The 13055-nt window shown below is 37.8% G+C and overlaps 1 protein-coding gene across 3 annotated transcripts; it reads left to right on the forward strand.

Moving 5' to 3' along the window:
* The first annotated feature begins 4745 nt into the window (after window positions 1–4745).
* LOC113649809 (protein rapunzel-like) lies at window positions 4746–13023 on the forward strand. Of its 3 annotated transcripts, none has more exons than XM_027157784.2 (3): window positions 4785–4900; window positions 10975–11045; window positions 11222–13023. In XM_027157784.2, exon 3 carries the CDS (start codon window positions 11245–11247, stop codon window positions 12418–12420), a length of 1176 nt encoding a protein of 391 aa, XP_027013585.1. In that variant the 5' UTR covers window positions 4785–4900; window positions 10975–11045; window positions 11222–11244; the 3' UTR covers window positions 12421–13023. The 3 variants fall into 3 exon arrangements, with proteins under 3 accessions (XP_047664574.1, XP_027013585.1, XP_027013584.1); XM_027157783.2 differs by lacking the exon at window positions 4785–4900 and adding an exon at window positions 8346–8500; XM_047808618.1 differs by lacking the exons at window positions 10975–11045; window positions 11222–13023 and adding an exon at window positions 6473–8127 and having other exon boundaries at window positions 4746–4900.
* The last annotated feature ends 32 nt before the right edge of the window (window positions 13024–13055 follow it).

Here is a 13055-nt window from a genome sequence, read left to right on the forward strand (position 1 = left end):
AAGAACTTCTGCTTTTCGGGTTTTTTTTTTAATTTTGCAAAATAATGTAGTACACTGTATGCAAATAAACTTAAATCAAAGTTTCCCACATCACAATAAGTCACTTTTTGTTCTGCTTTAAACTGACAAATCAGGAAAATCACATCTGTCATCAACACATTATTTCTGTGGTTCAGTGCACTAGCACATGATGAGCCCTGGGTTTTTGGCTCACACCAATATTTGAGTGTGAAACACACACACACACACACACACACACACACACACACACACACACACACACACACACACACACACACACACACACACACACAGCTCTTCTCTTTAAAAAAAACATCATGTTTGCATGTATTTACATCAATAATATGAGATATTTTTGCATTAACAGCCTGTTTCTATTCATAATCACAGGATTTACATTCATTTCTGATGAAAAAAAAGTCACCAGCATGAAACTGATTTTGAGTAAATTTATGTTAGAATTACGCTTTATTTGTACTAGTGTAATTCACACCATGAGGCAACGTAAAAAGTTAATAAATAAATGAATAAATGTGACTTGCAAAAGTATCTGTATATTTTGCACATGATCTTTTACATCGACATCTCTTTTTTCTCTTTTTTCTCTTTTTTTTCTTTTTTACAGCTGGGTCAAAATTATAATTATAGTCAAGAATTTCCAGAATTACTACAACTCAGAATGTACACTCGCCTGAACAAGCCTTGTATCAGTCACTGCATGGGAAACAGAGCTCACTGAATTTCACACAAATTTATTTGAAATATATATTCGCCCAGTTCAGATATTATTCACTCTATAATCCCTCTTTCCCTTCTTCATTCTTTACAATATAACTTACTAGACAAATGGTTCTGTACATCATGGATACACTGTCTACACTTACACAATCCTTTTATTATTATTGCTTTAAAATATGATCTAGGGGGCACGGTGGCTTCGTGGTTAACATGTTCGCCTCACACCGCCAGGGTCGGGGTTCGATTCCCTGCCTCCGCCTTGTGTGTGTGGAGTTTGCATGTTCTCCCCGTACCTCGGGGGTTTCCTCTGGGTACTCCGGTTTCCTCCCCCGGTCCAAAGACATGCATGGTAGGTTGATTGGTGTCTCTGGAAAATTGTCCATAATGTGTGAGTGTGTGTGTGTGTGTGTGTGTGCCCTGCGATGGCACTCCGTCCAGGGTGTATCCTGCCTTGATGCCCGATGACACCTGGGATAGGCACAGGCTCCCCGTGACCCGAGAAGTTCGAATAAGCAGTAGAAAATGAGTGAGTGAGTGAGAGTAAAATGATCTTGACAGTGTAGTGGAAATCTTTACTTCACATGAATCTGTCCTTTTAGGCTTCTGTATTTCCCATGGTTGGTAGTTATTGTGACTAGAGATTGCAGTTGTTTCTTCCTAAAACTGCAGACCTTTCCCGTGAGACCATTTCTGTTCCCGTGGGATTAGTTTGGTCAGAAGATGAGCAGGCGAAGCCAATGGTGGATGATGTTTTGGTTTTACATGTCCTGTTTCATTTTTTTCCTGTCTATAAAATCCTGATGTTATCAATAATCGGGGCCCTTCCTCTCTGATTTCACACGTAGAGTGTTGGGTCCTTCTGCAAAGCTGAACACAATAAACCGTGAAACCTTTATACTCTTGCCCGTGCCTATTGGTGTGATATTTTATGCTTTAATTCTCTCGAACCTCAAAACTTCCACAACAACAGCAAACAACAGTAAACTAAAACTGCCACCAGCCTCCTTGTTCCAAAACGAGCCCAATTTAGTGTAAAAACCATGTGTGTGTGTGTGTGTGTGTGTGTGTGTGTGTGTGTGTGTGTGTGTCTGGACAAAATGATTAAGCTTCCTGACAGTCAGTTGAGAGGAATCACTAAATACCAAATGAGCCAAATTCTGCACAAACTTGAACAGGAAGTGGCAAATTTTTTTTTTTTTTTACATTTACGGCATTTAGCAGACACCCTTATCCAGAGTGACTTACAACTGAGCAACTGAGGGTTAAGGGCCTTGCTCAGGGGCCCAGCAGTGGCAGCTTGGTGGACCTGGGGTATGAACCCATGACCTTCCGATTAGTAGCCCAACACCTTAACCACTGAGCTACCACATCCCCATATTTATATTTTTAAATAATATAAGAGCAACATCATAAAAATGCAATATCAATATCATATTTAAAAAATGGTAACACAAGGAACACGCACTTTCACTTATACATGCCATGCCATGAGAAAACTAGGTGTTGAACTACGAACTACAGACCACAGCCTACAAACATGGCCACGCAGACACACGCTCCATTGTGACGGTCAACATCACCTGATTATTAACTGTTTACACCTGGAATCAATCACACACACACACACACACACACACACACACACACACACACACACACACACACACACACACACACACACACACACACACACATATATATAAACCACTCTCAAAGAACCTTGAGGTCTTTTATTTGTTCCTTTGTTTCACTTGCCAGCTTAGTTTATTCACTGTCTGACCCTTTCCTAACCACTCTCTTGTGTTTATCATTTAGTTTGCCTTTCATTTTAAAAAAGTATGTAAGTCTTTGAAAAGACTTTGACCTTGTTATTCTTTGGCGTGTCTGTAGCGACGGAAGCTGTAAAATTCACATCTGTCATTAAATCAGTATTTCTCTGAGGTGTTGAACACCATATCTGACCTCTTCTTCCCCTGATTTGCAGTGAGCCATCTACTGATTCAGTGAGGCGGAAACAGCTGCACATCACTGTGTCTGTTTATAAAAGAACATGTTTCCAGGATGTAAGCTGATTTTCAGATGCAAGTTCATGAAAATACTTCATGTTGCTATGTAAATGTGTATCATACAGTCTGGTACATGAATCACAAGGATCACATATCATAATGAATTATTATCCCAGAGCTGTCATGCTTTTTCAGCTTAATATTGGGAGCAGTTTATATCCATTTAAGTGCAATTTACAATATAATCATCAGTGTAATTAAAATAAATTTTTATTAATTATTTTCTTCTAAGATCATGTCCTCTAGTTTTCTATTAATTAAACAATAACACCTGCATTTTTATCTGTTTATAGTTAAACAAGTCCTAAAAATAATATGCTAGGATTTTTATTTATCAAAGAAATTTGACCCAGTAAGTTTAGAGCTACAACCTTTTTCTTTGGAAGATAGTTATGATTAAATTAGAAATAAAAATGTACAGGATAATATACTCCTGTGCATATGACTAATAATCTACCAGACAAGACAAACCTTTCTGATTACTATATAAATGTCCTGAAGCAATGACACGAGTCTTGTCCATGTCTGTCTGCTGACAGATTTTAGATATACAGGATGACTTATTCCACATAAGCTAAAAAAAAAAAAAACACCTCAAGTGCACAGTCACATGTTAATCTGTAGTCAAAAATAGCACTTAATGTGTAATATATTTTATCTGAAACCTCAACAGAAATGAAAATGTCATCTGAAGTAGTAATAGATAAAGTAGTTAAGTGAATGAGGGCACGGGATCAAGTGCTGGATGTTGTCTGTGGTCAATACATGTACTGTAGCATCAGCAACTTCTCCATTAGCATTGATACCTTCAATGCAATGTTATTTAAACGTGTTATTTTTGCAATTCTGCTCCGTTTATACCTTCAGTGCTGCAATGATATGGTTCAGTGGAGTAGATTCTTACTTAATTACAGTGCTTCAGGAAATATTTAGCATGTTAGATCTCATGCACAAATTAGCTCAATTGTTTTTTAATGCAGATGTTATGCACAGCCCAAAGAATACCAAAGAAAACAAGGCTCCAGTACAGACACACAACACACTTGCCTGTCTGGCTCACCTTGCTAATCTGGTAACAATTAGAGTAACGACTTTTCCACTGTATGGATTTAATACAGCTGAATGCTGCTGATGAAGCAGCTCTAGAAAAGCTGCTCTAAGATCAAAGCTATGGGTTTAATTTTTTTTTGTTGTTTTCATCCATTATTTTTTAGTTTTTTATAAACAAAAAAAACAACAACATTGCACTTGGTGTGATTCCTTCAATGAGGATAAAATCTTTGCTGCTGAATCTGGTTTCAAGATACAGTAAAAAAACAGACTATACCAATCAGAACGTCCATCCGTTGCCGTTAGCTTTCTCCACCCATCACGCCACATACCATTATGGAACTGTGAGTGTATTCTTGTTATTTGGCCTCTATCAGGTTAGCATAGTGCAAGATCTTGCAGCGATATGATGAAGCAAAGCACTAACTGGCTACTACCATAGGATTTGGATCTCTATAGTTCACCAAATTCATTTTAATTCGCCACTAGCAAAGTGGGTCACAAGAAGAGCACAAAGGCTCCCGGTCAGCCTCCCTGTCACAGGCTGCTTGGGAAAACAGAGGAGCCTTTCACCGCATTGTCGAGCTGTCTGACTCAAAATGTGTAAAAGCTCGCTCAAGGCCGGCCTTCACGACATGTTGCTTTGTCTTCTGATGTGCCTTTAGCCTTCAAATGCATAGAAAAGTACATCACAACACGACAAGATAAAACTGATTTGAAGTTTTGACTTTAAGTACTTAAACAAGAATTTCTGTTATCACAGAGACTTTCTCTCTTTTTCTGAGCTGGTGCAAAGTAGACCCCCATGAATGGGTGAAAGGGGCAATGTTTACAGGATTTTACCCATCCCTCACAGAGTGGGCTCCTAGGAATGCGTGCATGAGATGGAGTCCATCCAAAGGGGAGTGTCACAAAGCAGCAAGGCTATAAATGCACGTTGAGCCACAGAGGCTGCAGCTCTTCAGCACAGCTGGGCTTCACTGGAACACCACAGAGGGCACCTCTGCACATTTCACCAAATAACTGTAAGCCTTTTCTGTTCTTAGCCTTTGTTAAGTTTTTTTTTGTGTTATCCTTCTTTGCTTTGCTTCTTCTTGTATGCTTCTATTTGCTCTGCTATTTTTAAAACACAAAAGTTCAGTGAAGGCTGACATGAAAAAAAGATCTGAAGACCAAAATGATCTTACCTGGATTGTATTTGCTAATTCCAGGCTTATAATAGATACAATAAGAAAAGATGGCCGGATCTTGTGCTTAAGTAAATATTGACCTGAATGAGACTTTGTCTGCGATGTCAGTGTAGCAGGATTTGTAACCAAGGATGTGGTTTTGAGAGAAAAGAAAAAAGACTTTGATGTATAAAAAAATAAAAATAATGGAATGGAATTTTTTGCTTGGTGCTGACAATTTACTTTATATTAAAATTATTAAATGTTGAAAAAATATTAGGATTTTATTTATTTATTTATTTATTTATTTATTTATTTATTTATTTATTTATTTTTTCTTCTAATTTAGATAAGGATTGTAAAATATAATGTTTTCATACCTATTTCTCAGAAGGGAAAATGAAAAGATTACCCACGTCTGATTTGAACTGCGTTTTAAATAACTGTGCTTTGATGAGACAAATTGAGTCATGAGTGTTGAGTCACAAATGGATTCCTCTAAATGGAACTTCAAAATTATTACTGTTTGTTTGTTAGTTCAAACAAGTTTAATTCGACTAAATCTTGTGTATTATTATCAAATAATTGTTTTTGGTCTGTACTACGTGGGCTGGATGCACTTTATTTACATTAACCAAAGATTTTGTCTTCATTTGCATGTTGCATAATTTTATGTTTGGTTTGATTTTATCAGTGGTTTAATGGTTTGGATAGACATAATCCCTTGTTGTACATTGCTGAACAAGTGGAATGGCTACACATTTTCTCAGATCTGGGTGTGCCTTTTTTGCCGTAGTATACGCAGGGTCTTGGGAAATGAGATATATGTGTGAGCTCATCTCCCCCGTGTAAAGAAACTGCCCAGAAATACCCTGAAATCTTCAACAGCTCTGCTATTTAAACATCTTTTCCAGCATGTTGAAGACAGATGTTTTATACTTTCTCACTAATGCTGGAATTACCCCCATTATAGTCTGGCATCATTTCACAACTCTTCCCGTCATTCTGAGACACACTCATGATTTACCTTCCGACGTTTATAGTGAACAGCATTATTTTTCAGTACGTTTGTTCTCATTCAATCCTGGGAAACACCTGATCTTTCCCAAGCCTCGCAATCAGAAGGTGTGGCATATTATGACTCTGGGCATGTCTGTACAAGTCCAGAAGCTAACTTTTCCACATTTTGCTGGCTTTGGTTTATGAAGAAACTGAAAAACCAACTCCAAAACAAAATGTACAGTAATACACCCACACTTGTTTGATGTCTGTGATCAAAATCTCTGATTGTGTCTCAGATTACCTCAAGGAACTCATGTTGGGGAAATAAGTGTGACCTTTAGAGGTGGCCACATTGATTCTAGCATTGATTTTGATATCACTTGGCTAAGTGAGGGATTTTAAATGACTTATCTTGCTATGTTACAGAGAGAGCACTTGGTTCACTTAAAGGATTAAGACAGGACCTCTTTCCCGGCATCCAATATGAGTCGTGTCGAAGAATGGGTTCTGGAGAACAAGGACAAGATAGAAAAGGGAGTGGAGATCATGAGCCAAAGCTGTGAGGTCCTGGCAGCCACTGTAGGCCAGTTTCATCCCATTCTGGAGGCGGTTTTTGTGGCCTCGGCTGAGCTCCTTAGCAACCCGGAGGGCAAAGAAGCTAAGTACCTTACGGAGCAGTTTGAGAAGGTCAACCAGAAGTTGGAAGGGATTCAGGATGAGATTGAAAAAATAGCTCTGGAGCTACAGAGAACATCAATGAACAAAAAAAACTTTGACCGTGAGGCACAGATGATCAGTCAGTATGAAAAGTTTCAAGAGTTTGTCATCGCCAAACCCAAGTTCAAGGAGAGGAAGAAGGAGAAGTTCCTTAGCCATTTTGAGAACACGGATCGTGACCTGAACCTCGATGGCTTGTACAATGCCTTCACTGGTGAGAACACCTCTGGAGATGTAATGCTGGACATCATACTGACCACTGAGGAGCGTAGCAGGAGGCCAGTGGAGGAATTTTGTGCTCGCCTGAAGAAGCTGTTTGTGGTTGGGATCATAGCAGTGATGGGCTACACAGCACTGAAGGAAGGTACTATTGGAGAGGATATTGTGAAGAAATGGCAAATCCGCATGGAGGATGTGGAGAAGCGCATGAAGGCCGCAGTGGATGAATGTGTGAACAACTTTCCTGCACAAGCCAAGCTGGATGTAGAACACAAGCTCCTGGAGAAGCAGAGCCATGTTGACTCTGAGTTTACTAAATTCCTACTGGATGCCCTTTCCAAAAAGTATGACTGGGTGTTTTGGTCAGTTAGGGTGTTCAATCATGGTGGCATTTTTTTCTGGAATTGGCTGGCTGGAAAGCGGTACCATGGAAGTGGAGGAGGGATCAACTATTTTGACCTTTTGACCAAAAACAAAATAAGGATTGTGGTGTCTTTCACTGCGGACCCTAAACCACTCAACAAGGTCCAGATAAAGGATCAAATAGAGAAAGAGAAGCTGAAAGGTGACATGATATCTGTGTCTGAGTCTCTGTGCAAGAGTCTTCCCAACTGCCTTGTGCATGCTATAAGTCGCTATAAAAGAGTGGAGGAAGCCAACAATTTTGACCCAGAGTGCTATTATTATGCAGTTCACAAAAGGGCACACATTTGTATCCACTCAGAATAGTGAAATTTTAATCAAATATATCAAATATATGGATAGCAATCAATCATATATTTTTTGCAATTTCTTTCGTCTTACACTACACAGTGTAATGATACGATAGCAAGTGTGCTAGTATGTGCTAGTAATTTTTTGTTTTTTTATGGCTTCTTATTCTGTGTAAACTATAAAAGTGGCTATGTGAACTTTACTTTATAAGATGTATGAATTTAGTCAAAGATGTTTAATGAAGAAAACAATGCATATATATATACTGTATGTGTAAGTCTAAAAACTTGTTTTCTGCTGATCACATTGAAGACCAAATGGTAGTCTGTTTCTAAACATTTGTACCATATGCTATTGAATATGCTGGTAGACTCATTATTAATGATTATCCTAAACAATTTATCAATCGCATTAAAATATATTCAAACTTGTCTAACTAGCTGTTGATTTATTAACCCAGGCTGTCTCTTTTGTTTATATCATTCAGATTGAGTATTACATTACAAAAAATAAATAAATCAAACAGGGGATTATATATATATATATATATATATATATATATATATATATATATATATATATATATATATATATATATATATATCTTCAAAATCTTGAATCTGTGCTTCTGTAAATAAACCCAACACAATGACAACCCCAGGAAGGGTTAAATTTCAAGGGTTTAAACTTCAGTGCTTCTGAGCTTGGGTGTGCCTCTTATTCAGCGGTATTAAGGGAAACTACATGAGGTCGACTTTAACAGGAGAGCTGTCTGTCTTTCTTTTATTCCTTCACGAATTAAAGGTGAGTTAATGGTCATAATAACACAAAATAATAAAAGTAAAGAGCTTGAGAAACTACAAGGAGTTTGTGTTAGGACAAGTTTCTCAGCCCTCAGGGCGTTGCTCTGTTTTCAACCAAGTTATTCCCGGTTAAAGAAAAGACAAAATTGAAGCTTCTTTCAGCTTTAAAATTGTATTTGTCGATTCACTAAAAGTTTATTCGATCATATAAATATCTACAAAAACGCAATATCGCTAAACGAGTCCTTAAAACAAATCGTTTTGGTCTTCAGCCAAACAGGAAGTAAGTTTCTTTCAGTCAGCTAACTTTATGAGCATGCGCGCGAGCCTTTAACATTTCTATTTCAATTCTATTTATTTAATTGAGATACATATACGAAATATAAACACTGTATACTTTCCTCATCTATCACTTATATTCGTTATGTTGACTGATTTCTGTGCCTTATATCTAGCCATACATAACGTGCATTATAACTGTGTACAGATACTGTACTATTGAACTACATTTATTACGCGTTATAAACACATACGTCACATTTTACTGACCTTTATGCATTATAATCATCTGCATTAGGCTTTATTGAGCGCATTATAGCTATGTATGTACTGAGCTATATGGACTGTTTTATTACAATGCACAGCTATATTTCACTGAATTTAATTCATTATATACTGTTAAACTATATACTGTGTGTTATAGCTAAACAGATCACGGCTGTGCATTATACATACCAAAATATGTGCATTATATATGTTATAATGTTATAGTCTACTGTTAGATATTACTTGGCACATGACTTACCTATAGATTTTATGCATCATACTTCACCAGACCTTTATGTTATATAGGATTATGCATGCGTTTATGCGTTATAGCTGTATAGATCATACTAATGTGTATTCATCCCCGTCACACCTTGCTGCTCACCACTGCTGCTCAAGTCTGAACACTTTGACATCGATGTTTAATATATTCTAAACGCAACTCTATTAAAAGATGTAATGTTTTCCGAATATATGTTTTTCCTGTGGTGATTCTGTACAAAGGAAATTAACTGGAAGCTCTAAATGTGTAAAATGTTTGTGTCACATTCTCTGAATATTTCTCTGTCAGTTGTTTATCATCTCCTTTTTTCTGCTTTTTGTTCAGCTTAATTGGTTAATCCAGGCAGAAAAGCCACTATATTGCAGAATAATGATTTTAGACCTCAGATTTAAGTCTAAAACCTCAGCCACTATCTGATATGTTAACACTGCATTAGTGGTATGTTTTACAGCAAATCCTGAACCTCTCAAGTGCTGCAGAGTGATGAGGCAGTCTATAATGTTCTGCCTGATCTGTTCTAGTGCTTTCTGGTGCAGAAAAAAAAATCAGGAATATTTTCAATAGAAAAAGCACAATGCAGTTTATTTAATTATGACAATGATCATGTATGATAATTAGGATTTAGTTAATAATGAGAACACAACAGAACAGTGTGTTAGTATAAACAGCACAGCTGTTATATCTCTTATAGAAAATGAATCACGCTACCCGACCAGAACCAGGACAAAGGATTAATCAGCACTCTCAGTCTAATTTGGATCAATTAATTTTTTTTAACATTTTTGCTAGCTCATGCATTCACAGAACAAAAGGCATATGGAAATCATTGGAATTCTATTCAGACTGTAATTCAGTGTGCATGTGAATGGGGGGAAAAAAAAGCTGTTGACCAAAAGTAAACACTGAGGAAACTGGCGAGGAGTTTCGTCAAAGTGCAACCGACAGCCTCATTTTTCTTTTGTCTGGTTTCCATAGAAACTGTCAGGGTTGCTTTGGAAACTGTGCTCCTGCTCAGCGAGTCAAACTACCTTATTAACCGTTTGTCCTCCCACGAAGGCACATACCGAAAACTGAAAATACTCTACATCTAAGCTGGTTTATGGATATCATGAATATTTTTCTTTTTAGATACATATCATTTGTAGTTCTGAAATTAATCACACTGTCAGTACTTTAAGTGTTTTAAGATCAGCAGCTAATATATTTAATTCTAGTCTTTGTAAAAAAATAATAATAATAATAAATTACAAAGATTGCTGAGATTGCTCTTCTGCTTCTTTTTCTTTTCATATTATTATTATTATTATTATTATTATTATTATTATTATTATTACTAGGTTAATCCATGATTTTAGCTGGTGAGTGAAGTCCTGTGTTAGTATTCATGTATTCCTCCACTATAAAGCTTCTCAGTTATACAGGCCAGTGGTTATAGATTATTTTTTTATGGATGTTTATGGTGAATGATGAAGGCAACACAGTTAAATGCCCAGTTTGTCCTTGTTATGTGGCCTGTGGAAAGCCTTTTATCACTCACTGTGACTTCCTGGTGCATTGCTGGCTCATTAGCTCACAGGGTGGGACGTTACTGAGTGTTTCTTGCTCAGATAGCTGAACTGACACACTTTTTTCTTTCTCTCACACAGTGATCTCAACCTTTCCCAGACAGACACAGCAAAAAGGCTAAAAATCATACCACAGTCGAGGTGTAAGCTGTGTAAGTTCTCTGTTTACTACCTTCTGGCTTGTAAAATGATGTTTACTCAGTCAAATAGAATGCTGTATCCTCAAATATCTCATGTCTTGGATTTTTTTCCATCTGATTAATTATTTATTGTATTAGCAGTGTAATGATTTGTAACCTGACCTTTGTGCTTTTCTCTTTACACACAGATTGATTTTAAGAGATTTAAAAAATGGCAGACAACCTGCAGAAACTTGTTGCATCCAAGAAGGATGTGGTGGAGAATGTGATGGAGGTGTTTGAGCAGGGAGCAGAAGTGTTGGCCAGCATCGCTGGAGATTTGTTCCCCATTTTCTCCATCGCTGCTCCTATTGTGAAGCTAGCCCTAGATAACGTGGAGAGCAAAGAAGCGGAATACATGAAGGAGCAGTTTCAGAAGGTCCGTGAGCGTCTAGAGGTTATATCAGAGGAGATCCAGCGCATAAACGACGAGGTGAGAAAAAGTGGTATGGATGCAACTTACTTCTCAGTAGAGGAGAATATAACCAACCAGTTTCGAAAGTACATGGACATCCTCAATGCCAAGCCAAAGTTTCGAGAGGCCAAGAAGAAACAATTCCTAGACCACTTTAGCAAGACTGGTGGAGACAAAAACCTGTACACGCTTTACGGTGCTGTGACAGGAGAGAGCTTCTCGGGAGAGTCCGTGCTGGAGATCACTCTCAACTACGAACAAAAGAGCCGGAGGCCGGTCGAAGACTTCTGCGCCAGACTGAAGAAGTTGTTCTGTATTGGTCTCATCGCTTTCATGGGACACACTGCTCTGAAAGGCTGCGATGATGAAGAGAAGCTCCTCCAAGACTGGGTCACGAAGATGAAGGTGGTCCAGTCAAAAATGAATGCAGTCATTGAAGACTGCATCAACAGCTTCCCAAGTCAGGCTGAGATTGATATCAAGCGCCTGGTGAGGGACAACCAGGACAAAAGCAACCAGCAGCTGGCCAGTATTATCATCGAGAACTTGAAAAGTAAGTATGACTGGGTGAGCTGGTCAGTCCGCGTCTTTAACTCGCCCAAGGGCTTGTTCACCAACAAGAAGGACTTCCAGTGCGCCACAGGCAAGAGCAGGTTTCAGGTGCCTTCCTCAGATGAGAATTTGAATGTTGTGGTATCCTACAGTGCCTCTCCTGAACCTATAGACAAAGCTCAGATACAGCAGCTGGTGCAGGACCAGAAGAAAGTCACGGTTCCAGGGATTGCAGAACTTGTCTTTGAAAACATCCCTTTGTGTACAGTCCATTCTGTCAAGACGTCATGCAAAGAAATGGCTTATGCATGGAGCTTTAAAGATGAGCTTCACTTCTTTGAGGAGTTCAAGAACTTTTACTTGTTTGTTCATTCTTCTTAAGCTAACGACCACACTTAATTAGTATATATATAAAAATATGCTGACAAAAGCCACTAATAGTTTTATTTTAATGCTGAAGATTTATGAATGCTGTGTGAATATCATTCTTTTGTCATTTGCAGACTTAAAGTGCCTTTTGACCAGTAGTTGTATCTCTGGGTGATTTTCTATGTCTTGGGAGGAAATAATATGACTGATTAGCCTTGTGGCTAAACAGATAAAAATAAATAAATCAGGATGAAATGAGGATCAACACATTCTCCTGGGTGCAATAATGCTGCCATGTTTTGCTCTGTTTTGTTTTCTCAGTCTTATTTTTTTCTTGTATTTTTAAATTTTACAAAGACTTCTTCATATCTGTAGTTCTTTGTCTTTGTGTGTATGTGATGGTGTGTTTACTTTCACTGAGTTGAGCTCTCAAGGACACTATCAGACCTTTTTCACCAAAAGCCTGGACATGTAGGAACATGTCGTGATGGGAAAAGAAGTTGTTTCCTTATGAACCTTTTATAGTCGTTTGAACTGTTACAGTTTTTTCCATTGCATACTGATTAAAATATGCTCTCAATTTTACTTCACTAAAATAAAAACAGATTATTTTAATGATTTGTTCATCCTGGCTTGTGACATATGAC

The sequence above is a fragment of the Tachysurus fulvidraco genome, chromosome 25, assembly GCF_022655615.1.
Source record: "Tachysurus fulvidraco isolate hzauxx_2018 chromosome 25, HZAU_PFXX_2.0, whole genome shotgun sequence".
Taxonomy (NCBI): domain Eukaryota; kingdom Metazoa; phylum Chordata; class Actinopteri; order Siluriformes; family Bagridae; genus Tachysurus; species Tachysurus fulvidraco.

Bases quoted from the DNA above. Each gene is read 5' to 3' on its own strand.
- LOC113649809 (XM_047808618.1), top strand. From the start codon at position 6,530: ATGAGTCGTGTCGAAGAATGGGTTCTGGAGAACAAGGACAAGATAGAA.